Source organism: Osmia lignaria, chromosome 13 (assembly GCF_051020975.1).
Source record: "Osmia lignaria lignaria isolate PbOS001 chromosome 13, iyOsmLign1, whole genome shotgun sequence".
NCBI classification, from domain to species: Eukaryota; Metazoa; Arthropoda; class Insecta; order Hymenoptera; family Megachilidae; genus Osmia; species Osmia lignaria.
Window position 1 is genome coordinate 4,426,615 of NC_135044.1, and position 27,641 is coordinate 4,454,255.

General features: G+C 41.9%; 4 protein-coding genes across 8 annotated transcripts in view; 2 read left to right on the top strand and 2 right to left on the bottom strand.

The window, feature by feature from the left end:
• The window catches only part of LOC117602215 (caveolin-3), a 176,667-nt gene extending 162,091 nt beyond the window's left edge, over positions 1 to 14,576 (bottom strand). For all 3 annotated transcript variants that reach the window (XM_076691580.1, XM_076691579.1, XM_076691581.1), the window contains exons 1-2: positions 14,285 to 14,576; positions 12,806 to 12,918 (exon numbers count right to left, since the gene is read on the bottom strand). The gene's annotated coding sequence lies outside the window, so the exon portion shown is untranslated. The remainder of the gene's footprint in view (positions 1 to 12,805; positions 12,919 to 14,284) is intronic.
• On the top strand, positions 4,705 to 22,580 carry LOC117602200 (uncharacterized). Of its 3 annotated transcripts, XM_034319916.2 has the most exons (3): positions 4,705 to 5,546; positions 17,361 to 17,761; positions 17,822 to 22,580. In XM_034319916.2, exons 2-3 carry the CDS (start codon positions 17,381 to 17,383, stop codon positions 18,758 to 18,760), a joined length of 1,320 nt encoding a protein of 439 aa, XP_034175807.2. In that variant the 5' UTR covers positions 4,705 to 5,546; positions 17,361 to 17,380; the 3' UTR covers positions 18,761 to 22,580. The 3 variants fall into 3 exon arrangements, with proteins under 3 accessions (XP_034175807.2, XP_034175804.2, XP_034175806.2); XM_034319913.2 differs by having other exon boundaries at positions 17,361 to 22,580; XM_034319915.2 differs by lacking the exon at positions 4,705 to 5,546 and adding an exon at positions 5,588 to 7,694 and having other exon boundaries at positions 17,361 to 22,580.
• On the bottom strand, positions 19,708 to 27,505 carry calypso (ubiquitin carboxyl-terminal hydrolase calypso). Its single transcript, XM_034319891.2, has 8 exons — positions 27,296 to 27,505; positions 26,825 to 27,039; positions 25,959 to 26,719; positions 25,739 to 25,872; positions 23,859 to 23,963; positions 23,456 to 23,772; positions 23,226 to 23,374; positions 19,708 to 23,160 (listed from the first exon to the last, which is right to left on the bottom strand). The coding sequence occupies exons 1-8, from the start codon at positions 27,351 to 27,353 to the stop codon at positions 23,082 to 23,084; spliced, it is 1,818 nt and encodes a 605-aa protein (XP_034175782.1). The 5' UTR covers positions 27,354 to 27,505; the 3' UTR covers positions 19,708 to 23,081.
• On the top strand, positions 24,049 to 25,740 carry LOC117602198 (uncharacterized). The gene is made up of 2 exons (XM_034319905.2): positions 24,049 to 24,403; positions 24,473 to 25,740. The coding sequence occupies exons 1-2, from the start codon at positions 24,236 to 24,238 to the stop codon at positions 25,709 to 25,711; spliced, it is 1,407 nt and encodes a 468-aa protein (XP_034175796.2). The 5' UTR covers positions 24,049 to 24,235; the 3' UTR covers positions 25,712 to 25,740.
• Positions 27,506 to 27,641: the final 136 nt, after the last annotated feature.

Genomic DNA, 27,641 nt, shown 5'->3' on the forward strand with positions numbered 1-27,641 from the left:
ATATTGCTTTCACTTGGCCGATGAAAGTACCGTCCGCCAGCCAAGTAGGCTCCCGTCCTTTCATACTGGGTGAGCAAAAAGAAACGCGTCGACGAATAAAATCCTTAAACTTGACCGTAACTTGAATATTTCCTCGAGCACAGACGTGTCAGTTTTTTCTTGAAAAAAATCGCGACCCAGTTAATGCGACCGAGAGATAAATGATATTAGTTCTATGCATTTCTAGAATCGATTCTTTTCGAGCACCTAGTGTGCACAGAAAACAGAACATCGGAGGCAATTCTCGTGTTTGAGATTTGGAATTCAGGGATCACCGAATTTATACTAACTAGACAAAGAAGAATCTAGATAAGGATTACGTCTAGGATGGCATTAAACAGCAGGGTAAGAGAAAGGTAAATCAGTGGGGCTGTATTGGACGGCACGTTCCAATTATCGATCCTATGCACCGGGCTATTAGATTACTAATCTCGCGCGACAATATCGCCCGATGACGAACGATTGCTGCCTGGTAACCAAATAATTTTATCAAACTATTGCATCGACAAAAAAATTCTTGCATCGAAAACGCGGATATTGCGGATTCGTCGCGCGTGGACAAGTCGTCGAAGCGTTGTACGTTTAATTCCCTCAAAGTCAATTAATCGATACAGCTAATAAGTAGCCCTCGTGACGACGAAATTCGTGTGGGTATTTCAAGGAAAAATCGCCTCGTCCTATTAATTAACCCTCGAATAATGAGTGATGACCCAGACCTTTCTGTGTAGAGTAGAAAAAATACCATCGAAATAAACAGCGTTACACGGTAATGATCGCGTGAAACGAAGAAATCTGTTGGATCAATTCCTCGGAAGAAAGCGATTCGTTTTAAAATCTCCATCGAATGGTGTGACGATTTAATTACGATCGAGCGTGATATCAGAACACGCATAGGTGCGTGCGTGTGTGCGTGCATTAAGAATACATAAGAAGGTGCGCGCGAGGAATAGAAATGCAGACACGCTTACTGAAACGTTCGCACGCGCAATCTGGATTACACTTGCATCGTCACTATTACTTGAACAGTTACACTTTCACCCGAAGAAAGAAAGAAAGAAAGAAAGAGCGGTGATTGCAGTGACGGGGAAATGATCGTTGAAAGGAGCTTCTTATTCAAAATATGCACTCTCTCTCTGCAGCACGAGTTGCATTAATGGCCACGCGATCGAGCAACACTCGGATGAATACGTTTCTTAGATAATACCAGAGCATTATTTCGCTGGCTTGCGTTTTCATGAACGCGAACAGCCACGAATACGCGTTACGAAAGCGGCTCGATACGGGTACACGATCGGTTTAACCAATTATCATTTTATTTAATCATTCCGCAACTGAAGCGAAGCGAATCGGGACCAACCGCGAGCCGATTCGCTAAAGCGATTTCCCACGGTCAAATTCGACCGGATAAAAAGTCGATCCATCGATCTACGTTCATGGACGACTCGAATCGAGACAACCTTCGACTTTGATCGGTTCGTTGCAACCTTCCGGCCACGACCATGCGGGAAATTCAATTCCCTTTCATTCTCCACCCGATATCAACGAACGGTTATTTTCCTCGAACTTTAAGCTTCAAATTGATACGCGACAAGCGTTATTTCCCGGTATTTTTATGTCATCGCGTGCCTTTCGAAATCAATTATTCGATACGCAACAAGTAACATATGTAGGAGTAACGTTTTCCCAGCGATTTGCGTTAATTCACCGCCGATGGAAAGGCGGTATCTGACCGTGGACGAACCGCAAAACCGGTCGTGTGCACCAGCATTTCGAAACGTCGAAGAAAGCTTGTTTTAATCGAGATAGCCGAGGTCCCTCCGCGGCCTTGCGCGTTCACAAGCAACCAGGTGATTGGCCGAGAGAGGGACTTTCTTTTCAAATCGCGCCGACAACGCGATTTCGTGAACGCGAAAAACAATGCGGAAATTTTCTCCGCCGTCGAACGTGCATCTCTCATTGTTTTACCCGACGACGATGATGATGATCGTCTACGGTTGCTCACGGAGAATGGAAAGGAGTTGGATTTAATTATAACAGGCCTCTTTCCACGGGCAAAACCACCGCGTCGGTAAATAGAAAACAAAACGCCAACAGATTACGCGCCGATGAAAGTCGAAGAGAAACGTTGGTAAGCGCGAGCTATCTTCGCCTACTGTGTCGCTTAACGAGTTCCGTGAAATTTCCGAGTTTTTCAAAGAGATTCGAAACTAACTTGATAAGGTTACGTCGTAACGATCAATTAACGCGTTAATTAATCGGGAATCGTATCTACGATCCGTTGCCTTAGGAAAATCTCCGTCGAGCATCGTCCGATGAATTACGATGATCCATCGTTTTTCTGTATAACATGCTCGAAGTATCTATTTCTGGAAAAGCGGGGTCGTGAGACGTTACTCGGAGTAAATGCATCGTCGAAAATAACTAGAGGATCGCCTACTCGAATAATTTTCAAGCTCGAACGCAACAATCGAGGGGAACGCTGCTTTTCTAGACGGTTTCACCGTGAACCAGCCAAAATATCAAGATAAAAGAAACCTGCTGCGTAATTGAACCGCGCGTGATAGTTTGCGAAATTACTAACATTTTCTACATTCGATTTGCCAATAAGCAGAAACTTATTTTGAACCGATGCGACGCATCGTGATGCAGCAAGTTGAAGCGTATGCAACATGGTGGAAAATAATTAAAATTCGTATATTCGTTTACTCTACTGTTTTAACAACGGGTTTAACGAAAGCCAATAGGGAAATTTCCGCGGTTCGCCTAGAACTTCACCTAGTTTCGATATCGTGCAAGTTCGCGTGCCACCCCAAAGTAGCCAAGGTACGGTAGACGAAGAAAACACGAAGAAGAAGATACATGGGTCCGCTCGGTCGCGTTTAGAAATAGTTATTGCGCACACCGGAGGAGCATCGTATTACGCCGTGGCACAATAGAAATAAATATCGTATTTAAAGAATCGCAAGCGCCTGGACTAGTTGACAGATTTTATACACCGTCACGCGTCGTCGCTAACGAGCGGAAGAAACGGGCTCCGATTGAGGCGTGCTTTTCTTCGTCGTTACCAAATTTTCGCGAATATCCTGTAGAGGATCTCTGGCGTCGACCCAATCGATCGTCGCCTTTTTATTTTTACCGAGTCTCCGCTTTGGTTCGGCGCGAAGAAAAACGCTGGATGCGATGGAAAGTGCAACGAGCACGCGCGTCGCACGTCGAGGCAATGCACGTACAGGCGCGTCCTTGAAATTCCAAATTCGCCCGCCATAATAAACGCGTCGGTCGTGCGATCATTATGCGCGTACGCGCGATCTATGCAAAGCGGAACCGGAGCTGAAAATCGCGATCGAAGATCGTACGTTCGGCGGTACCGAAAAGTTAGCATAAAACTCGGAACGGAAAAGATAGCGATAGTTACTTGAAAGCGTGTAGTCGATTACGTCAGAGAGGAAAAAATTTCCAACGGTGCAGCGATCGTATAATCGGCGGGGTTACTCGGAACAAAAGATGTTTAATTTCCCGTGATTACGTTGCAACGCAAATTTCCCTATCGATTTCTACGTTCGAGGCAGACAGGCATATGGACGCGCGAGGATTCGTTCAACCGGCTAGGCCTGGGTGAGAACAAACTTGCATAAAAAGTGAAGGTGACCGGCGGTGATTCATGGGGGCTGATGCCCTCGTTGTCTGGCATTCGGTTCGTAGAGGACAGAGGTGGAGCAGGAGGTGGAGGGTCCTTGCAACCGTACGACTCGTCCAAGTGGCGCTCGCACACCCGACACGCTCTTTGTTTTTCGTCACCGAAGAAAATTCGATCTGCCTGCCAGCACGCCTACTAACCCCATCCTAACATCAATTTTTCTTTTTATCTATGTTTTTTTCTCTCCTATCGCGAAAATCGAAGGCAGACTTATTCGCAACACGTTCTGCGCGTTCAAGGCGCCATAGTCAGCTTTTTTTCGTTTGAATTTGAGCAACGATACCCATGGTTTGCTCGCAACATTGCCACGAGGGCAAATTCTTCAACAGGCTGAACCTGCTTTTTGATACCCTAAGGCTACCGATTGCCAAAATAACAATTTAGGAGAAACGTGGGAAGATAAGGGTGCTGTAACTTCGGCCACTTTATGCAATATGTATGTTGCGACGTGTCGCGACATCGATCAATGCCGTTCCTTGATACTTTAATTAACGACCACGTTACACCTGTCGTTCCAGCTCCTCGAGTGGAACTTTGACAAGTAAATAGCCCTGGCAATAAAATGAAAAGGAAACCTACGTACTTGCATCGAATCGCAACGATAATCTTCTTTATCGATTCCATGCAAAGAGAAACACGTATTACGAGTAAGGTGAAATGACGAAAGGAGACGAAGCGGTCCGCGTGGTCGCGCGACGCAATCTAATCGGTCGCACGGCGAAAGGGTGCGTGGTTCGGGCCGAAAGATTTGACGCGATGCACCCAAGCGTCGAGTGGGGAAGTGTAGGATAGTCCGAGAAGGGGAAGAGGACCGGCGGAGTGGGGATGAAACGGTCGGCACTCTGACGCAGAACGGGCTGTCAGTGACTACGGGTGGGGATGGAACATAAACCGAGCATAAACCAGGCATAAACCTTCCCCCGGCGGGTGGATCTGACCCCACCATGGTGAAAAACCTTCTCACTAGCACAGGATCGAAGGCACAACGCCGGCAGACACGATCACGTACACACGGACACACGTGACCGCTCGCGTCAGCGTTCCTCGCATCAAACTCCGAAGCCAGAGCACATTGGGGCCAAGACGGCAGTCGCGAGTCTCGCGCAGCGTGCAGTCAGTTTGCAGTCGGACACCGTACCGAGTGGAGCTGCGTTTTCTCCGTGCAACACTCGTGTTTCCGTCTTGTCGTTTTCTAATCGGGGCCAGAATCTCTGTAACAGCGGACCTGTCTTGACGTACCTACACACGCACAGACTAGACGCTCGAGTTTCTGTCACCTGATCGACAGAGTTCAAGTTCATCGGAGTAAAACCCGTGCATCTTTGATTCGGCAAATTTTAATTATTCGCTCAGTGTTATCTCTCTTCGTGTGCCTTTAGAAAAAAAAATTTTTTTTTTCTTCTCTCATCGTCGAGTACGTTTGCCAGAGAATCATTGACACTCTCTGTTCTACCGACTTTATTTCCGTTTGGTTTGATTTTGGTGGTGTCAACGTTTGACGCAAGAGGAGATACAATCCCGCCTGCTGGATTAAAACCCATTCGTCTGAACGAAGAGGCTACGATCGCGAGACGCGATAACAGAAGCGTTATTATGACGGTGATTCTCGTTACGTTACTTCGACAAACGGGATACTTAACGCTCAGCCAGTGACTGTCTCCGTGTAACGCGGATAAATAAAAAAAACATTTTCGAACGATCGACGAGTGCTGATCGCGCGCCGTGTCTGCGTTCAACGATCAGATCGACCAGGCAAAAGTGGATCGCTGTTCTGTCGTTCGATCGTGTTCCAGAGAATCATTCAAAATTGGTGAGTAAAGGTCGATTTGCCTCGAATTTTTACTAAAAGGATTCTACACACACGGAACCTCGCTCTTTATCGTTTCTCTATTTTTTCCCCGATTGTTTATTCATCGCGACCAGCGATCGGCCTTGTAAATATGATTTCCAGAAGGGAAGCTTATCAAGCCAGCCAACTTGTCACGCGGTGAACAGGACTTTGACCTTAAAATCTCGTCGCAGTGTCGCTCGTTAAAAACAATTGTCGCGATGTTAAAAAAAAAGAGAAAAAAGAAGAAGCATCAAATTAAACAGTGAATCGCTTGGAATTTTCACCGATTACGAACGTGACGCGACGCGGTTATTTTTAGGCTCATCCGTTCCGAAATGATAAGGCGTCATTGAAAAAGTTGCAAAAACTTGAGGGAAGGGAGTGGGAATGATCGAAGAATAAAATCGCGGCGATTCCGTTTCGCGATGGTAAGAAAAGGAGCATGAATCGTCCCGCAGGCTCCGACCTTCGAGCGGATCGAGTGACGCAACGTCTGCAATTCGCGGGCGCAATAAACCTTGTGCATTCATTGTTTTCGTCTCGATCGATCTCACGTCGTCGCGTATCTTATCACCGCGCCTTATCGCCTCTGAATCACGCGTTGCTGCTGTCGGACCGGTCAACGGTGAAAATAAATGAAAATCATTAATTTCTTTTTTTTCTTTTCGATGAATTGCGAGTAGAAGTAGGCGAAAGAAATAAAATCGAGTAATAGCAGAACGAAGCGAGAAAATACCTGACGCTTATGAAAGTCTCGTGCAACGCGTGAGTCGTGAGCAACGCGGCACAGCTCGTTGCGTCATTCGTGACGAAGCGAAGAGGATTCTGATCCTTATCTCTCTCTAGCCAACACGTACAACCTAGCCGTTTCCCAAAATTTTTCGACGCTTTGGGAAAAAATATTTCCAGTATCGGCAGCTCCAGACAATGGAGAAACTCTCGAGGTAGGAATTCATGTTTATGGACTGGGTGACGTAAGGGATCCGTTTTGAAAGAAAACGTTTTTGGGGAACGGTCCTAAGATAAAACTAACCAAATATCCCTGCGAAGGATACTTAAACGTATTAGATACTTTTCGTTTTCTTAAGTGATACACATGTAGTGGATTTTAAATATCCGGCTACCATTCGAAAGATCTCGATTGAGATCTGTGATATTGAAAAAAACCCTTCGAGATAAAACAGTCGTCTCCGTGTGTAATAACGAAAGGCGACATTTATCGAATGAATTTTGAAAAGATCCACGTGATCGATACCACCTCGAAAAGGTTTCGATCGCGATCGTCGTCTGAAACGGGAACTGCCCCCTCCTCGTTTTCTGGTTCGCGTTTCGCGCTCTCTATATCCCCCCATCCTTCATCGATCCCACTACTACTTGTCCTCTCCGCCGTGATCGTGGTCGCCACCTTCTCTCTACTCTATCGTGGCCCCCGAAGTGGGCCACGGCCTAATTTGCAGAACTCTCAGCCTCGTCGTAGCGTAAAGCAAGCGTGTGTAATAAGCTTCACGGACTTGGAGCGAAGGGCACGCACGTGTATCAACGTACACGATACTTGGCTTCCTTCCTTCTAGACTCGCAATTATACCAATTTCTTTTCCCCGATCGCGCTCCACGCTTATCACCGAGTATATAGGATAAGTATAGGCTTGGATATCGATAAATTTCGAGAAAGGAAATGCAAACACGGTCGAGAAATTTTAAATAGAGCAAAATTTCCCTGTCGTATCGCGGCAACGCGGTGAAATGTCTCGAACTAGATACGTCTGTATAGACGGATGAGGTCAGTCGTGAACCCGGGGGGACTCGCGTTACGTGCATTGTTGCACAGCCTCGGTTATCTCGATCGGTCGATCTAGGTTGTGTTTGGTGTCACATCAATCCGGATTAGCGGTATCTACGCTCCGCGGAAATGCATGACGCGAGCGCGTGTTATATTAGCTCGCGCGGAGACGCGCGAGCGCAGTAGCAGCGTAAACGTAGCCGACTACGAATCGCGGAGCCGATATACCGTTTCCCTTCCAAGCTTACGCCGTATATCTAATAGCGGTGATACATTGTGAATCTTGCGTCATCGATCGCGATCTTACGAACGTTTTCGATCGACATAATCGCGCATCCTGTTAACAGGTAAGAAGATTTAAAAATTTTCTTTCATTTAAAACAATCACGGGTAAATGGATTTCGCGAATAATATCGTGAGACGATTCCGAATCGAGTTTCTTTGATCGGCGTGATCGAGCAGTCGACGGTTTATCAATCATATTAGGAAATATCAAGCTCTCCGTTGTTCCCGATGACCTTTTCGCGTTTGTATTATGCAACGAAGGTGAATGGTCTAGCGTAACACAGCGTGTGCACGTGTAGGAGTCACGTGGCGGGAGAAGGCGCGCGCGAACAGCTTAGAAGAGGCACGTTATCGAATAGTTATGCGTATCGGTTAATTATGAAAGGAATTTTTATTTATCGTCAAGTTCGGCTAATGAACTTGATACTTGAAAATGATTTTTTCTTTCTCTCTCTTTTTCATTTCATTTCGTTTGAATTTCAAAACTATTCGCCAACGTTGAACGAGAAAGGGAACTGATTTCTTCGGTACATACCGAGCGAGTTGCATCACGCCAGACCGCTTTATTTATTCTTTAAGCCGGTGTCTGTTTCTCTGCAGCGATTGTTTATCGGTCGAAACGCCCACCGCGAACCGATCGCTTCTCCTATCGTCCTTTCCCTCCCATCATCGATCGAAGAAACGTTGAACGTGTTTACTTACGTATCGTGTACCTACTTACTTACGGTTGTCTGCTCGTTTTCACTCCCGCTCCGACATATCTTCCACGTGTTCGTTACATAATGAACGCTCGGTAGGAAAACGTATATCCACGAGAGGCTAACACGTTACCGCAGGTCACGTGTCGGCCGACGAGAAACGCGAACGTATTGCGCGCGTAAGCTCACGTGGAACGCGTGAAAATTTAGAGATAACCGATAATTACGTGGATGACGGGACCGAAAATACTCTTTGTACTTTGCCATTGTCCTACCTTAAAGGCCGCCCTCCCCGCGTCGCGCATGTTCTTAACGATAACACACGACTTTTCATCTATTGTTTGCCCTCGCTCGAACGCACCAGATAAAAGCCCTCCCCGCCTCGTACAATTATTATCACTGATCGACGAGTAAAAAGAATCGGGATCGACTACGTGTTGCGCGCAGCCTTGGAAGGTTAAGATTTTGAAGAAGTTAGCCACTCACAGGGTGACTCAGATTTCTATAACATTATTTATATTCCAAACGACTCGCTTAGTCACTGATCAGTTCCTTATTTCCGTTTATTACATCACTCTGCTCCAGTTTTTCCTATCAAGATTCTTCCGACTCATCTCACGATTGTATAAAATAGAGATCAAAGTTGAAACCAAAAAGTCGCGCTTAGTGCTTCTTACAGCATCGAAACGAGATTTTAATAAAGATGGATACGAACGTTATTTAATTTTTCCTTCGTTGCGTCATGTTACATAAAATTTCTTAACATTTAAATGGCTGAAAAATGTACGTATATCTCTCAAGGTCTTATCCTTCCGAAGTTTCAAGGTTTCTCGTTTCGACATTTGGCCGTAATCGTTTCATCGAACCGTAACGACGAAATAGATGAAAGATAAATAATAATTCAAACGAATCGGCTGTTTAAAATTCAACAGGACGCGTGTGTGCGTACCGTGACAGGAATGAACAATGTAGCTCAAAGAGAAAGAGAGAGAAAGAGGGTCACGTGTTTTTCCCTTTTTTCTTTTTTTGTGTTTTTCAGTTGGCGGTCGCGTTATCGCGGGCCAATTGCATAATGAGCGGGAAACGAAATCGGAGACCGGTTCGAAATGCCTGTGTCGGTCCGATAACGGTATCAGTGCTCGTTGTTACGTGAGCGCTGACCGCAATCGTAACACGCACGGCCAACCGGTATACATATACAGACGCCCTGTATATCGGTGAGTGGCTGCTGGCATTGTGCACATGCCTTTATGTGTACTGTACTTAAAGTTCGACGTACTCGAGAAACTATTTCAAGCCCTCCCGCTCTATCGTCGCATTTTTGGAACGCTGCTACTCATCCGCCTGTTTGTTATTTAACGCCTCGAATGCCGTGGGGGTCACCGTTGATCGTCGCCGCAAATTAACCAAAAAATTTCACAAAATTAATCCCATAATCTTCTTTCGTTATCTATGTACGAATACGATTCGAAAATAGGCACGAACTGTTCTCGAATATCTTCGGAATATTCGATAAGAAGATAACGAAGATTTCTGATATATCATTAACGCGATGGTTAATGAGATCTTGGAAACGATAAGCAGCGTGATTGAATGAAGCTAGCAAAGCAAACACGCCTCCTAACGCGTTATGTAACACCTTATCCGTACACGGGACAACGCGCGTTTCTTCTATGATCGCGAATAAAAAGACGGTTCATGGAATCTACATCCTTAGTAATTTTATTTTTCTGTCTTTTTTTTTATCCAAACATATAACATTTGTGTAGACGATCGGAGCAAACGTTATTTAAAATTCCTTTACATAAATTATTTATTTTAAAATTGCCGTTATATTACTTGGAAATAAAGTAAAGAATAAGATAAGGAGCTAAATTGACACGTGGTTGAACAGCAGGAATTTGGTAACTCGCGAGTCCAGTTTTAGGATAATGGGACGGATAACGGTCGGGTCCTTTAAGTCGTTGATAAGAGAGGGAATAGTTTGTCGAGTCGTGAGAGACAAGATGGAAAAGAAGGAACGACGAAGAGAATAGTGGAGTGTAACTATACCGCACGCGACACGCACACACGGTGGCCTTTAAACAGAAAGAGAAGAAGTGTGCTTTTGTCGTTACATAATCGTGCGTCACGCACTCGAGTTGATACAATTTAGGCCATTCGAAAGAAAAGATGAAAAAGCGGTTTAAATTGGCAGTGTTTAGCGAAGCACCGTTACGTCGGCCGATTTTCGAACACACCCGGTATATCAGCTGACTCACGTAACTCGACTGTCGAATCAACTAGCCGGTTACAATTGTCTCTTTGTACGGACACCGATTCAAGACCAGATGGCTGAACTAATAACGAACGCAAGGATTATTTCCAGAGCGTACGTGTGTTCGCATGCGAAACGTCTTCGTCGAAAACTAATCCCGTGAACGGACACTGAAATATCGTGCGAATATATTTCCGCGAAGACCGAGAGTGGAACTGTGCTGGTTGCATTTGCATTTGCCACGTTCCTCGAAAAGAGCCGACCATAGGAAGAAAAAAAAAAAAAAATGTATTCCTGCTAACCCCGGGTCACGATTGATCGCTACTCGTCACGCGGTATTTCGCGACTTCTCGCCGCGAGACTTGTCTTTTACGTAATCGGGCAGAAAATCGAATCGGTTAAAGGGTTTCCGTGTTTCTCCGTACGAGGAAACGTTTCCTCTCGCTGCTCGTTCCAGGAAAAGAATTGCTAATAAGCATTTTATTGGTTAAGAAAACGAAACCGACGTCGTGGGTCCACGTGCGCGGCCACGATCATTGCGCAATCCTGCTGACGATTAATATACACGTGCACGCGTGACAACGAAACCCGTGTCCCCGTTCACGCATAATCTTTTTCCTCCACTTTCGACAAATTAACCGGCCCCTGATACTCGTCATTCCCACTGACGCGTAAACACGCCTCCCCTTTTTCAGGATAAAAGATACAGAATTACAGAACCTTCGATAAAGTAGCCGCTAATAATAATCGATGTGTTTCGTTTCGAAAGGCCCGCTTATCCACGGCATATTATAAACAATTCTCTTACCTACTTACAAATACTCCTATCGTACTTCTTTTTCTTTTTCTATTTATAACGCGTTATCTACGCGGAGCTGGCTTGTTACATCGTAACACGTAATTTTCGATTAGTCGCCTACTGTACACGACGGATTACAAAATAGAAACCCGAAACGATAAAAAAAGAAGAATAAACAGGATATTATGCAATTGCGTCATAGGAATTATTCATCGCAGCGATATTAATAGCATCGCGCTTGTATTTACCGATTTTTTCCTACTACCAACGAATTCTACTCGCACAGATACTAATCCCGGCTGCTGATGGAAAGAAAAAACTCGCTCGGTGTACGTACACGTTGTCGTTTAAATTGCGTCACGAGTTACTGGAGCTTACGATTAGTGTCACGTTGCGCAACCGATCGACACGGGTGCACGTGACGCACGCGGATCGATCTAATTGCGATTCATAATTGAAGAAACTTGCCGCGAATTCAACGCGTTATTTTCGCCTGTTTGCACGAGCGAAGAGTAAACGCGTGTCCGTACTTTGAACGAAAAGCGAAACACGATTTGCCCGGTTCGAAAGGCACGTGATTTCTGCGTCGACGGCTAGGTAGGTCGCAATCGTTATCGAAAGCGTCCAATTTCAGATGATACGAAACGCGTGTTCCAACTATCGATTTCAGTGGAATTTCCTTTCGATTACGCGTCGGTGGTTGCATCAGAGCTATGTTCGAAAAGAAAGGAGGTACACGAGTGTTCTATCGTTTCTCGGTTTACCAGAGTATCGACAGTGATGTTTATTGGTTACGTAGAAACAAGCGCAATTGTACGAAGAAAACGTTTAACGCGAGTAACGCAGCTCGGATCGATTCCAACGCTTACCCAATGCTACGTAATTATTTCGTGTGTGCGTGACGCACGCCAAGGGTCCGCTATTATTATCCTGCATGGAGAAATATTGACCCCGAGACATAAAACGAAAGCTACATACTCGCGATCGGTACCCCTATCGATACGATCTTCGCGTATACCTATGCTGATTTCTGCAATCGAACGATTTCGTCACGATACATGTACCGCGTTTTCTATAATTGCCGTTTTCATCGATTCTTTATGGAAACTGTAACTCGTTCGAGGTTGTATCATTATTCCGATCAGGTCCTTAGACCTTCGGTAATTACGAATCGTAAGCAAGGTTTACGAGGAGCTGTAAAGTTGCGCCACCGTCGTCGCGGCACGTGTGCGTTACAGCCGATAAATTTTCGAGAAAAGGGCGACAACCTCGTCTCTCGTTACGTTCCTGGTACACGCGCACGTGCGTGCGCCTATGTATTTACATGTACACGGCTGACAAGCGTGTAAGCTCTCAGGCTCCCGTTAGTGCATGCTAATATACACGTAAAGCAACATGTAATGGCTAAATATGACTCACCAAGAACGTGTTGTGTAGCAGCCCGAGCCTCCGGGTGATTCGGTTCCTCCCAACTGGTCAGACGAGGATGGATGATTTTACCGGTCATCGAGAAACGTAATTTTCTTCTTTACCTGTAATAATGCAAAAATCCGTTGGAAAGCGATGCAATTTTTATCGACGAGCTTCTCAGTTTTCCTTCGAGACCAAAGGATGGCGTTTAGCGTATCGTTTTTAGAACTAGCATCGATAGATCATAGGTTGCTAAGGTCGTTGACTTTTATCGACACGAAAGCTCGATCGGTCATGTTACGAAACTAGAGAACGACCAAAGAGGACTCGGGCAACGCGCAAACCTGTTGAACGGAAATGCATGTGGGTTTGATTTCAAAACAGTTCTTGGATTGTTGTATTACGTGGATGGGAAAATTCGGTGATTTGAATAATATCTGTGTTTTGCAATCGTTCGACGAAATAACGCGTATACCGGTAGAACGTAGGATGATGGCTATATATGCATTTCGTCACTACAGAAATTTACGTGGGCGGTATTTTTGCCCTGGCAAAAATCATTGGATCGATAGAACTTGCTGCGACGATATGAGTCACCCGAACTCCTGTATACGTAACTTTGCCAGTGAAATTCCAGCTGATTGCTCAATTTCGAACGGACTTCTAAACTGTACACAATATTTGTGGGGTTATAACTAATTCGGAATTTATTTATCGCGTTTGAAAGCCTGTTACGAGATCACGCGGTGGAATATATTATAAAATTAATTTTCTTATTTATTTCCAACTGCTTATCAAACACGGTATATTTTCAAAAAAATTAAGAGGAAAATGGTAAAGGTCCATAGCCTAACTCGTTAACCCTTCAGTGCCCTCTGGCGAGCAATGTCGAAACATCATTTCCAAGTTCGCGCATAAAAATTAGAATTGCATGCGTTTCTACTTTATAAAATGTCGGTATATCAACCGCATTTCCTGGAATCTCTTAAGTGAGACAGGTTTCTGACTAACCATGACACAGCTTCTCTAGAGATAGTTTAAGGTACAAGATACATAATCGATAAACGGAAGGACGCTCTCAACGGATTACGAAACTATAATTGTGAGGTCGTGTAGACACGTTGCTTGACTAAAAGTAGGTGATTAAAAGAGATTCACGTATGCTGACATATTTACCGGGATAGTAAGGGGCTTCTACGGTACAAGAAGTTGACATTCACTTCCAACAAACGAGCACGTGGACATAGAAAACTCACGAGTATACGATGCAACGAAACCCTTATGTAACATGGCCGCCTGCTTCAACGATTAATTCAGATGATCGATCTATCGACTTTGCTATCTCCCTTCTTCGCGTTTAACAATGAAGCTACCCTAACCACTTACGCTTACAAATAGAATTTGACTACTTTTTTACCAAAAATAAGATGGTACAATCGAATTTATATAGGAAATGCGAATAATTGGATAAAATATGGCGATACATACCTATAAATGACGCGTTCGAGAGAGGGTAGAACAGGCGGAGGAATTCCACATCTGTTTAATCCATCTTCATGTAATAAACACACACTTTTCACTTGTACATGCTGTCATACATTGCTCGTATGATTTAAATAAATATTTTCACTTAAAACGACCGTTTACCGAACTTTAATCGCTAATTTCCGTGGGCACGTGCGACTAACAAGACTTGGCGTCAAGAATAACGTTACTTCCGGTCTCGAAACTTTTTCTGCGATACTTGAACTATTGCAGCGATCTCGAAAGGTTCGTTCGATACTCGAAAAGCTGCGCGCGCAACTTCGGTGCATAGCGTTCTTCGCGCCAAAATTATAGCCTCGAAAAATACAAATTATATTTTAACAGATGAACAGATGAATACAATTTCGAAACTTAAACAATATTTCCATATTAAAAATGCCGAAGGTTGGATAAATAAATATATCCACGATACGATACATACGTAAACGGCCGGCAACTACGTTGCAGCACGTGGCACGTTTTCCCGAGACACACGTGCTCCCTTACATAACTGCAACTCGCGTTTGAATTAATGTTCGCGCATTTATCAAGGATGTACATAACACGAAAACATTCGCGACTCGTTTAACGAGTGGACATAACAACAAATTATTTTTAATTGCCCGGTTACATGTAACTTCATTAACGAGTCAAGCTACGATTTGCCGATCAGATCAATTACAGTCAACACGACGGATTGCAACAAAATTATGACCTTATTGTATTTGCCTAGTATGTTACGATAATTGGCGGAAAGATCACGCGTTAATTACCTTTATAAATTAATATTTTAATGCTATTACAATCGCACGTACCTCACGTTCGTACGGGGGAGGGTCCGCCATCTTGGATTCACACAGGAAGTCAAAAGTATCTTTACGTATGAAATTTCGAATATCATCAAACTTTCTAATTTATTTCTCTCTGATTTATTTTTAAATTAAAAAATGAATATTTCTCATAGAAATGTGCATATACACATTTTATATAATCGTTCGTTTGACCAATGCAAACTACACAGAAAATGGCGCCAAAATCTAAATTATTCAAACTCAGGTAGAGTTGTAGCTCGATTATTCAAAAGTAATTTTCTGAAAGACGGGTAATGTTTTGAGGGGCAATGTTCGTCGCTGAGTTCACTGACATTTTCGACCTTGAGGAACCCGACCTTACCCAAGGCTATTTTGCGACTTCTCGTACTCGGACCGGTATTGTTGGCAGTACGAGCACGTCTTTCGATCTCTTGGAATTCTTCACCTTTGCTCGTCGGTGCCGCTCTCACTGTGTAACGGTTACGAAAGCTTTACCACCAGCTTTTCCCCGGTGGATTTGATTCTTTGTCATCACACCTACGTATATTTAAAAAGGATCGCCTTCGAGCCACCGAAATACATAATGCGATAGATCAATAGAACACTGTAGACATTGGAAATCATTATATAAACGATTTAACGCAGTTACTGTGCTCTCGTAAAAACTCTGGGTAAAAATGTATTGTTCCTCGAATCATTCATCCTGTATACAGAACGTGCACCTTGGACAATACACTTAACAACGCATTATTGCTACTTGACAATCTTCTCTATTGTTTTTTTTCTTTTTTTCGTTTTTCAAATATTTGTTCTCATAGATAAGAAACTTTGTAACGAGATAAATGTCTGATAACATTATTACATGTTGGTAGTTCGATTCGACTGAAAATGGCTCGCAGATAAAACTATATTTTTCAAGCACTCGAGTGGTGTTTCACTCGATTACTGCATTGTAAAAAACCGATCAGTTGAATAGACATACATTTGAATTGCATGATGCGGTTAATTAAGCTAGGTGAATGAACAATCGTTCCTAGAACTGAGTCATCATTGAATATATATATATTGGAAATAAATTCTGTTTTGAGGAGGAAATAAACTTGAGGAAGGCTCAAGAACGAATGAATATTATTTATACAAAGGGATTATCCCTTTCTCGAGGGTGGTACCAACTCTATCGATTTCGCCGGAAGCCTAGCAGCGGCTACAGATAATTGGTCTTCGATTGTTATCGGCATAACGAATAAATCAATTATATTTTGCATCCACGCGTAACAGTGTTATTCGACGTGTTATATCGGTTATGACGATCGGTTTTCATAAGAGTGCGTCATAGAGGGGTAATCAGGATGATTTGATTACAATTCTTGGATGAGGCTCTGTTATAACATTATTGAGCGTTATGTGTCACGGGAAAAGAATGACCACATTGAATCACGTCGAGGATAGCGGTCGATCGAATCACACAGGTCGTCTAATTCGAATCCGGAAATATGATCGCAGATAGAGCTCGCGTAATTGTTGATCGCGGGAGTGGAAAAAAAAGGTAATCTAGGGAAGGCCGTTTATTGAAAACTTCTCAAGAGCGTTTTCCTTCTTCCTGATTCCGTGATGACCTTCTTTTTATAATGGTCCCCGTCATTCGAGCGTTGCGTGATACCGCCGTACAAGGACTACATTTGGTACGTGGCTAGGATCGTAAACGTGCTTGCTGGAACGTGTACTTTCTGTCACATTGGATTAATAGATGTTCGGTTTAGACGTCTGGAAGGACACTGCGTCCAAAACGGACAAGCACACGATGGAACAATGCGGTTGAAATGGTATTCACCATTTTCAGAGCGTGATACGTGTTCCTGTTTGCGTGCAAGTTGTAACGTTGTACAAGAAAATGCACACTCGTTCGAAGCAAACGGTTGTTTTGATTCTATTCGTGTCGTAGCGTAACTAGATTAATGCGATGCGGGGGTTGCTCGACATCGGCATCATCGTCATCATCATCGTATAATCGTTTGGCACGCTGCGTTACTTTCGTCACCGCCGTTAATAAACTCGAGAATCGTTCTCTTCGGTATTTGACATTTGGACCCGTTAGACAATACACGATGATTCTTGTTAATTCCACGGCCGTTTCGTTCACCGTCGCCTCGCGCGATATTTTATGCATACATTTCTCTCGTGTTTCTTCATCGCGTTCGGTCGCTAATTCTTATCTATTTCTTTTACAGATGTACTAAGAAGACAAATTATGGTGGCAGAATTTGTCGCCCGTCAGAGTGGATCACCGATCAACGGTGAGACCGCGTGTCTGAACAGCAACATGCCGGCCACCCACACAATGGCACACGCCGGCCACGGTGGTCATGGTGGACACGATGCTCATGGACCTTTGCCACCACTGACGCATCCTTCGCACCATGGTGGGCCACCGTCCATGCAGCAGCAGCAGCAACACCAGCATCCACCTCAACAGCCACCGCCGCAACAGCAACAGCCCCAGCACCTCCATCACCACCATCAGGCTCAGCAGCAACAGGCCCAACAGCAGCAGCAGCAGCAGCAGCAGCAGCAGCAGCAGCAGCAACAACAGCAGCAGCATCAACAACAACTTCATCACGATGCCCAACAGGTGACACACCCTGAAAATTTCCCCCCGAACTTCGACATCAGAAAAGAGCTATTTTCTCAGCGCAAGCAACGGGAGTTCATACCGGACAACAAGAAGGATGACAGCTACTGGGACCGCAGAAGACGCAACAACGAGGCTGCCAAGCGGTCTCGCGAGAAGAGGCGTTTCAACGACATGGTGCTCGAGCAACGAGTGATGGAGCTGAGCAAGGAGAACCACATCCTGAAGGCGCAGCTCGAGGCGATAAGGGACAAGTTTGGTATCTGTGGCGAAGCTGTGATCAGCACGGAACACGTGCTCGCCGCGCTACCAGCCGAACCACCTATTAGCGTTAAAAGGGCAAAATTGCCACCCTCGGCGGCGCTACTCTATGCCAGGACACCGAGCCCGGTGCACACGTCCGTTATCCATCAACCGGTAAGCGGAGCACGGTCGCCAAGGTCACCTGCACAACTGTACGTTCCCGAAACTACCACGTACCCGGAAACGGAAAGCTTCCAATATCCCCATCCCTACGTATCGGCCATGCACCTCGACACGACGAGCGCGTTAAACCTGTCCCGCGGGCGACGCGCGCAATCGCCGTTCGAGTTGTCGTCCGGCAGCGGTGACGAGGGCCCTCAGTTGACGGTCAATCCGGCAGCTAACAACAGTTTGCCCCACAAACTGAGACACAAGTCGCGTATCGGCGACAAGGACGCGGCCAGTGCGCTATTGGCACTTCAGGGTATCAAACAAGAGCCAGGACCAAGGGCGTCGCCACCATGGGACAACGAAGGATCCAGCGACGAACGGGACTCGGGCATTTCCTTGGGGGCCGAATGGACCGGGCCCACCGTCCCTACCGTTCCTGAAAGCGAAAGGGAGGTGAAGTCGAGGCTCGATCGTCTCGCCTCCGAAGTCGCTTCCCTTCAATCGATACTCCGCCTTGGCAAGCCGGCGGACAGTCTGGTCACGGGTCATTCGTTGCCCGTCAACACCACCGTCAGCGGGCCGTGAGATGAATGCGAATGCCCGTATCTTCGCAGCCCCCGAGCGAACTCGCGACCGACCATTTTTCGTTCCATCGTGAATAGCCATCTTTCCGACCCTCTTCGCGATCCAAGGTGACACGGCGATCACGATGGCGACACCGCGATGATTCCCTCGTATCTCGCATCGAAAATCCGGAGAGATAAGAAAGACTTTCGACGCTCTGATCGCGCGAACGTTCCAAGTGTGATGGTTAGTTAGTTGGTAGTAGAAAGTAAGTAGTAGTCACGCGATATATTCTCCCTTGAGTTTCTACCCTTTTGTACAGATCTCCCTCGGTGACGAGACTAACTCGAGAAGAACAAGCATCTACGTTGTTTCGTATGCGACTACTACCGACTTTGCAGTATTGGATCCTCGTGTACTTTTTTCTTTTTATTGCTATCGGCCAATTTCGCGTGTTATCGTATGTACGGTTTCTTATCTATAGATCGACTAGAGATGTGTGAAAAAAGAACGGCAACAGTCAAGTCAGCTTTTTTATCGGGAGAGTATAAAGAAAAAAGGATTCTTTTTTTTTTGTTTTTGGTTTTTTAATTCGGTCGAGTGCGAGGATCCGGGTGCCCCCGGTTGACACGATTGGGTGTCCCATACACCGGTCCGCACGCTCTATCGTAACGATGAGTTAAGATGATAAGAAAGATGCGACAGATCCTAGGTGTTATAAGTAACTTATGCTGTAAGACTTTCTTAGGCTATCTCTCGTTAATATTATTATCATTATCGTCATTAGCGAGTTCATTTGTTGATTCGGATGGTCGTGTAGCGGCTAATTGAGTCGGGTCTGTCATGTACCCGTTTGACCCGTACAACGATTCGAATCAATTCAAGACTCGATATTCGATTCGTATCGTCCGAAATTGCCGTGAGAAACGAATTCGCGTTAATTCGAGGCTCTTCGGACACGATTGATGTTTTTTTTTTTCAATTTTTATTTTTATTTTTATTTATTCTCGTTGAACTAACTACGTATCAAATATCGCGATGAAATTAACAGAAAGGAAAGGAATAGCGCGACTTCGAAGATTCTCGGATTAACGAGGTCCCAAGTTTCTCCCGGTGAATCGATAATTGGTCGCGCAACCGGCTATTTCACTACCGCCAATTATGCTTAAACAACTTAATCCCAGCATCGATACGCGAAAGGCACAGTAACTCCCTTCTGTCTTTTCTCCTTTCCAAAACAAGGAAGGGAACTTTTCTTGAAAGAGATGTCTTCGCATTTGGTGCAAAGATTTTCATTCATTTGATTCTCTTTTTCTTGAAATTCAATCTAACGACAACCATTCGATAACACATTGCAAGTATACATCGTTTTCAACTTAACGGATCCTCCCCAGTCTCGTTGGTGTCTCTTCTCGCGTCTTCTAGATCATCTTTCTCTCTTCTTCTTCTTTTTTTTCTTTTTATACGTTTTACTATTAGCGATTAACGTGACTGCGTGTGTAAATATGTGTATAAATGAGACAGCGAGAGAAAGGATACGTGTATATTTCGGGTTAATTATGTCGTTCTTTGGTGCCTCGTGATATCCTCGATACATCGGCCGGTGCAGCTGGACCGTGAGACTACATTAAGCGAGCCTACTGATTATGGAATGTTCACAGGATTTTCAGAAAGGATTATGTCAAACTTGAACACTATATTCGTCAAAATGAACAGAAATGTTCTATAAACTTTCATCTAGAAATCATTCGAACCTTTTTTTATTAAACGCCTTTAATTATTATAAGCAGTATTTTGCTAAAGAATGATACAATCCTTTACGCAGTCCTGTGTACATATATACATATATATAATGCACATATGAAAAAAATATACATATTTTTCGATAACGTAAGAGAGAATAAAACGAATTGGGTCATACACGAGGAAAGCTCTTATTAAAAAGAATCCTCGTAGTTGGAAAGAAGATAAAAGTTGTCGAAATTTCTGATGAAGTGTCGAGGACATCGATCGAACGTTCAAGCAAACCAAAGCAATTCAACAGCTTCGTCGAACGATTCGTTGTAATTTAGTAACATTGTTGTGTCTCGATTTACCGAGAAAAGAAAGAGAAAATTCACGAGTCGCGTTCGATCGATATCCTCGTCTGTACGTCAGTGTGATAAGCCACGAAACTTTAATCGAAAGCTACTGTATTCTTAATGCATATCTTTATTTATTATTGTTAATCGTCCGAATGGAGCTACTTGGAAAAGAGAAGAAGTATTTCGAACAAAGAGGTAAAGAAAACGCGTTGTTTCTTTATTTTCTGTTCGAGAATACTGTTTCTTTTTACACAACTCTGTCTGTGTGTCACGGGAAACAACTGCGCTAACGATGAATAATCGAGACGAATAAACGAACTTAGCGTTACCTAGAATGCGGCGATCGCACACCTATTTTCGGTGCCGTTTAGTAATTCTCGAGATGAAACACGAACCAGGCTCAAAAGAATATCGTTCGTATATCCCATACACTTCTGAGCAGTTAAAGTTTTTCTAAGACACGTCACAAGACTGTATTAATCGTTAATCGGCGTTATTCGCGGAAGGATCTCGTATTCATCCCCCTTTTACATCCCTCTTACCCATACCCTCTTCCTCACTCTCCCTTCTACACTCGTTTGTATTTTTTACGTTATTTTCCTTGCGTGAATTTTCTATATTTTATACGGCATGTTTATATATACATATATATATATATATATTGTTGTTAGAATTTTCTGCGAACAACAGCCGACAGAACGATGCTCGATTAATTTTTCTTTATTTACCGCCGCTCAAAACGTGTGTCCTCACAGAATTTGCTCAGAGTGAAAAGAAGACAAAAATCAATTTCGCCGCTTATGAATATAAGTATAAAATAGTATCAACTGTCGGACAAAAACGTGCTAGTTAAGAGTTCTTATAGTATTGGCACGACGAGAGATTTATTTTGAAACGAATGCAGACTAATATTTGACTTTTACATTGGCTCGATATATGCACCGTTCCGCAGTTGATTTACTGTAACATACCACGAGTGCCTATTAATAATAACGAGAAACTGAATGTCGGATCCCGCAGTAAAGCTAGAAAGCTTTGTTAGCAACCCGAGATTAAAGCACGTTTGTCGCATGAGAGGGAACGAGAGAAAGAGAGCGTGTGCGCGTGGTTTCGAAAGCGAAACCTCGTTACTTTTGTAAATAAAAAAATGTTAACTCGTGATCGGTCACGTTTGTGTGATCAGAAAGGATGCCACACGAACCGTGCGTGTACGGTGAGATCTCGTCGCAGGTTCTACTCGCAAATTCCAAAATAATCTGTATCTCACGATTACTTGCCCAATAAGAGGAAACGTTACCTATACATATACGGCCACGCCGACCACGAATCAATATATTTGTACATAAACTGCACTTTCTTTTTTCTTTTGCCAAAAAGCACGATTGTTATTATTCGTGCCGAGGAAATGGCGCTGATATCGTGAACGCGTGTGTTAAAAAGAGCATATCGGCCGGAGAAGGAACTATGAACGTTTTTCTTCTGAACCATCATCATCGTGTCTCCTTTTCAACCGTACCCCTGAAATAGCTTCTTCGAGGACATTTCGAATACAGTTCCTATGCAGTATGATAAAACGACTTCTACTCAGTCGATCGTTGTCCATTGATAAAACATATGATTCCAAGACGACACTTTTCATTATCCTTTCTCCGGCTGTACGGAGATATAAGTATTTAGATCTAAGGGACATATCCACAAGCGTGTAGTGTACTTGTATATGAATACCGAAATAAATATTTTCAATGTTTTTGACAATATCAGATTGCTGTTTCATTTGCGATCGTTCTTGCTCTGAAATAATGAGAAAGAAAATATGAGAGAAAACACGACCAACATCATGGAAAATAAAGAACGCAAAGTATTGGTGTATTCTATGAAATCCATATGTATTTCATACGAAACGAAAATAGACGTAGAGATAAAAATGATTTAAATATACCCAAAGGGGTATGTTCATTAATATCATGAAAAAGAAAATATAAAAAATATATCGTAAAGTCAATTTATACAGTGGATGGTTTAAATTTCAAATGAAAAAATAAACCAAGTACTGATTGTTTGACATCACTGATGCTAGGTTAATATCGTAGTGTAATATATAATTCACACTCCCTTTTTGTTTCAACAGTCGTATGATTTCTTTACATGCTTATCAACTTCTTATAACTATCTCCATGCTGCGATTCTGAGGTTTTTAATATTGACAATTCAATAGGTGGGGTAACAGTTCCAATTATTATTGAAATTCAATACGGGGATTATTTTCGTTTCTTGCACTTGGTTCTTCCTCGGCGTCTACGCGAAGAATTTTGACGAGTATCGGCTTTCTTCGAAGATCTGAAAATATTCCAAGTATTGAATAAGTGATATAACATTGCAATAAAACCAATTAAATGTCTTACCTGTGAACCCTGTTCACTGACACAGAAGTATGTTTCTTTAAAGTCAAATGCTGCTGAACCAGCTCGGCTAGCTTTCCTTGTTGAGCAAGCATTGAAAGAAAAGTGCAAATAAATTCATCATAATTATGCGTTCTACGACAATCATCAATCTGAAACAAACGATATCTTATGATACTTTGTGATACGAAACATTACATGCATCCTCATCAGTTGCTTCAAGATATATTCACCTTGTATTTGTTCCTTTTGTCATTTTCATCTTTCAAACTAGTCTCACAGATACTTATTTCATGTTCTAAGTTCTTCAGTAAGGCTAAAAGATCTTTGGGTGCAAATGTATGTGGTTCAAACAATTCCGGATATTTTGAGCATAATTTTGGATCAATTTTCTCAACCTTCTTCTCTTCGGTAACAGTATCCCCGTTACTCGTTTTCACTCTAGCATGAGGTATTCTAACTTCTCCAGACAAGCAGACTTTTTTATGTAAATGACCACTGTCAGAAACTAATCTTTTTCCGTTTATATTAATATTCCCAAGAGAACGACCTACTTACGGATGTACATTTTACGTACTGCTCCTTATGGTGTTATATAATACACCACAATAAAGAAATGCAATGAAATATACGTACTTAAACCTGCCTCATTCTTTTCGTCTCCAGCGACTCTAATTACAACGAACTTTTTAAAGTCTTTTGTCGATGTTGGACTGTTCTGACCAGAATTCCATCCCCATGCTACAAATTAATATATGATTATTTAATATAAATAAATATGTACTCTAGTGTTATTATGCAAAAGTAATTGTTACTAATACAATACCTTTTCTTACTTAAGAAGAAAGAGTACAAAAATGCTCAGAAAGGAAAGGTCAACTAACTGTATCTCAGAGGTGTCAAAGGAGACAACGATGAAACGTGGGGGAATGTGTGAAAAGCAAATAATACCAGCAACCAAGCCACATCAAATTTAGTCTGTTATAGAATAGCGTGCGTGACAAATCAACGAAATGAGAATCATACTTATAATATTATATTTCACTCTGATAACAACTGAATCGTCAAAGTGTCCAGAATCAAGAAAACCCCATTCCACTAGCTGCACTGTATTTTACAATTGTGTGAATCTTCCAGATGGCGGTTACGTTTGGGTACCCAGTAAATGTACAGAAGGCTTGGTGAGATAATTTATCATTGTATTAATATTATGAACAGAGACTCAATTCTTAATTTTGGAATTTTTATAGATATTTCAACCACATTTACGAATATGTGTTCTGCCCGGTGATTCTTGGACGTGTGATACAGTATCCACAGAATCATCTATTGTAACAAACAGGTATGACATTATACCTGAATTAATCGATTCAAATGAAACTAGTTACATGGGATCAGCACAAGATCCTGTGAACTTTTCTGAGCTCATTGATTCATCTTACATCACTGATAGCATTCCGGATGAATCTGATCCGGAAATGGCAACTCCATACCCCTTGATTGAAATTGAAGAAACAATGGATAATAAGCATGAAATAAACATGGATAACATTTCTGTAATTAATAATCTACAGCATGACTATTTGCAAGCGCAGAATGATAGTAAAAAGCAGTACTTGTTGCTAAATCAATTAATACATCACTTATTAGTATATAAAGAGATTACTATTCCTTTAGAGTTTCTAGCATCATCATTATCTACGCCTTCACGACCTAACACAAAAATGCCATTATCCAATGAAGTAAAATTTTCTAAACCTAATCAACATAACGTGTTAATGAATTATCTTATACAGAATTATATTCAGCAGAACAATAATTTACAAAACAATATCATAACTGGTGCACAGTTACAAGATACAACAACCGAAGATAATACAATTCTAAAAAAAAGTGATACAAATAAATCAATGTTAAATATAGAAAATTCAAAAAATCCACTATCAACGGCATTTAACAATTTTGAAGATGATAACAATATTATTTTAATTACTGATAACGTGGGAAATAAACAATATTTAACCATTGAACGGTATAAATCGTTGGGTTATCAGTTAGATTCGCAATTTGTTCATCTTATTCCATGTGTAAAAAATATTCGCACGCCAAATATAACGAACTGTCTGAAATATTACGTGTGTGAACCAAAAATGCCTTCTGTAATAGAATATTCATGTCCATTATTTACAGCATTCAATACATATACAAGAACATGTGATACAGAAAGTTATAACAAATGCATACATAATAAGAGAGATAACATAAACGTTCCAATTGGTGCGGATAATGTATTTCAAACAAATGTATCAGAAAAAAATATATGTACAGAACATGGAAAAGTAAAAGACCCAACATCTGAATCGCGTTACTATATTTGTTATTCTGCTTCAGACAACTCACAAAACATTAAATCAATACGAATGACATGTCCAAATAATTTAATATTCTGTCAGACAAAGAAAGTTTGTACAACAAAACGTCTTTGTTAAATGATACAAAGCAAAATTTTTACTTACCTTGTGTGGGAGAGTTGAATGCAGATCCAATTTCAGATGATGTATCAGTACTAGATGAACTGTGTGCTGGTGAAGTCTGAATTTGAAGAGGTGTAGCATAATCTAATGCACACATCACTACCTTTTCCATACCACTGAAATATGTACATACATGGCAATTTCAATTAAACAATAAAATATTTAATGGAAATAAATCCTATCTAAATTATTATTTGCTTACTTTGATTCAGTCTTTCCAGAAGTTATACTTGAAGCTGGCTCTTCTGTATCTGTTGCAGTATCATTACTCCTTTCAACAGTAATAGCTGGTATAGAAGAAGATTCATCAATTTCTGATCTATTAGGTAAAGCATTTTCATCATCAATTTTGCTTTTCTTTTCATGTGATTTCTCTAGCTTTTCAGAATCATTTGTGTTTTTTTCTGTTCCATCTTGATGGCTTAGTTTAACAAGTTGTTGCAATGCTTCTAATACTATTTGTCGATTAGTTTTTAACATTGTTAATTTATGCGAAATAGCAAGTCGCCGATCGGGAACAACCGCCATCAAGTTAAATCTTATATCTTGCAATTGCTCCCCTGTTGCCATTCCTAATCTATCTGTAATTACACGTCTAAATTGTTCTGTCCACTCTTCGTGTTCCTTCCATGGACCATGATCCATGGGATATGGTTTTAAACCATCCAATTCAAATAATCTACCATTAATTGGTACATAACTAACAAAATGAAAAGCTTCCCCAGTAAATCTCCCAGTTGATACTCCAGTATTTTTATCCTGACGTCTTTTGGCTTGAGGCATAGCATGAGAATTATGAGCACATGCTAATTCAGGTGTGTTACCAATTGCCCATCCTTTATTTTCTGGACACATACCAGATGTATGCATCTTCAATCTGGATAAAGTTGTACCCAAATGAATATTTGGGCAATTGAGTAACACTGAAAGTAATGCATGGGTTGCACAACTATTGGGCACCACCTATAAAATAGTAGACAGTTCAAAAAACAAATTCTTATGTATTATAGAACATGTTTAAAGGCTCTTAGCAATGCAATGATTTATAATTTATAAAGATAAATACACCTGTTGTGCAAAAAATATGTTGTTAACAATTTCTTCATCTTTTACAAAACTTTCATCTTGTTCTACAACTTTACGCCTGGATCTTCTCTCTTCTATCCAACGAAATAAAAATATAAAACCATATACCGGGCCCTCTAATGATTTTTGCAAATCATATATTTCTTCAACTTGTACACCCTTTACTCCAAAGTCTTCTAACAGCAATGTAAATAAACCTAATAATGTAAAATATATATTAATATCACCCTAAATATACTGTAGTTGTAATACCATAAAAGGATAAAATCACAGTTGTTCCATTAATGATAGGGTATCATGTACATAAATATATTAATGAGATTTGAAAACTATTCCCATGTAATGTATATAGTTTTCAAATCCATGAAAAGTATTTCAATTTTCAAATTCATTCAGGTATTTTAAGTATATTCATCATTAGAATGGCACAGGTTCATAATTATTAATTTATACCTGGGTCACTTTCCAATTCTAGCCAACCTTCCGTTAATCTGTTAATATCAACTGGCATTCTGTGTTGAGTTTTAAATTCAACACTCAGAAAAATTTCACATCCTTCTGGAAATTTTATTATGCTGTGACAATTAAAGACGCCATGTTACATCAAAATACACATCATCTGACCCAATCACGCAGTAAAAAAAGCTTAAAGAATTATTCAAATTTTAATAATTTTTACTCTTTTTCCACGTTTTTTATAAGAAACAGATATTCTATTAAAGTATCTTAACTTGATTGAAAAGGTAATTTCTTAAAAATTGTCCATTTTAAAAAGAAAAATAGTAAGTCATATTGCATG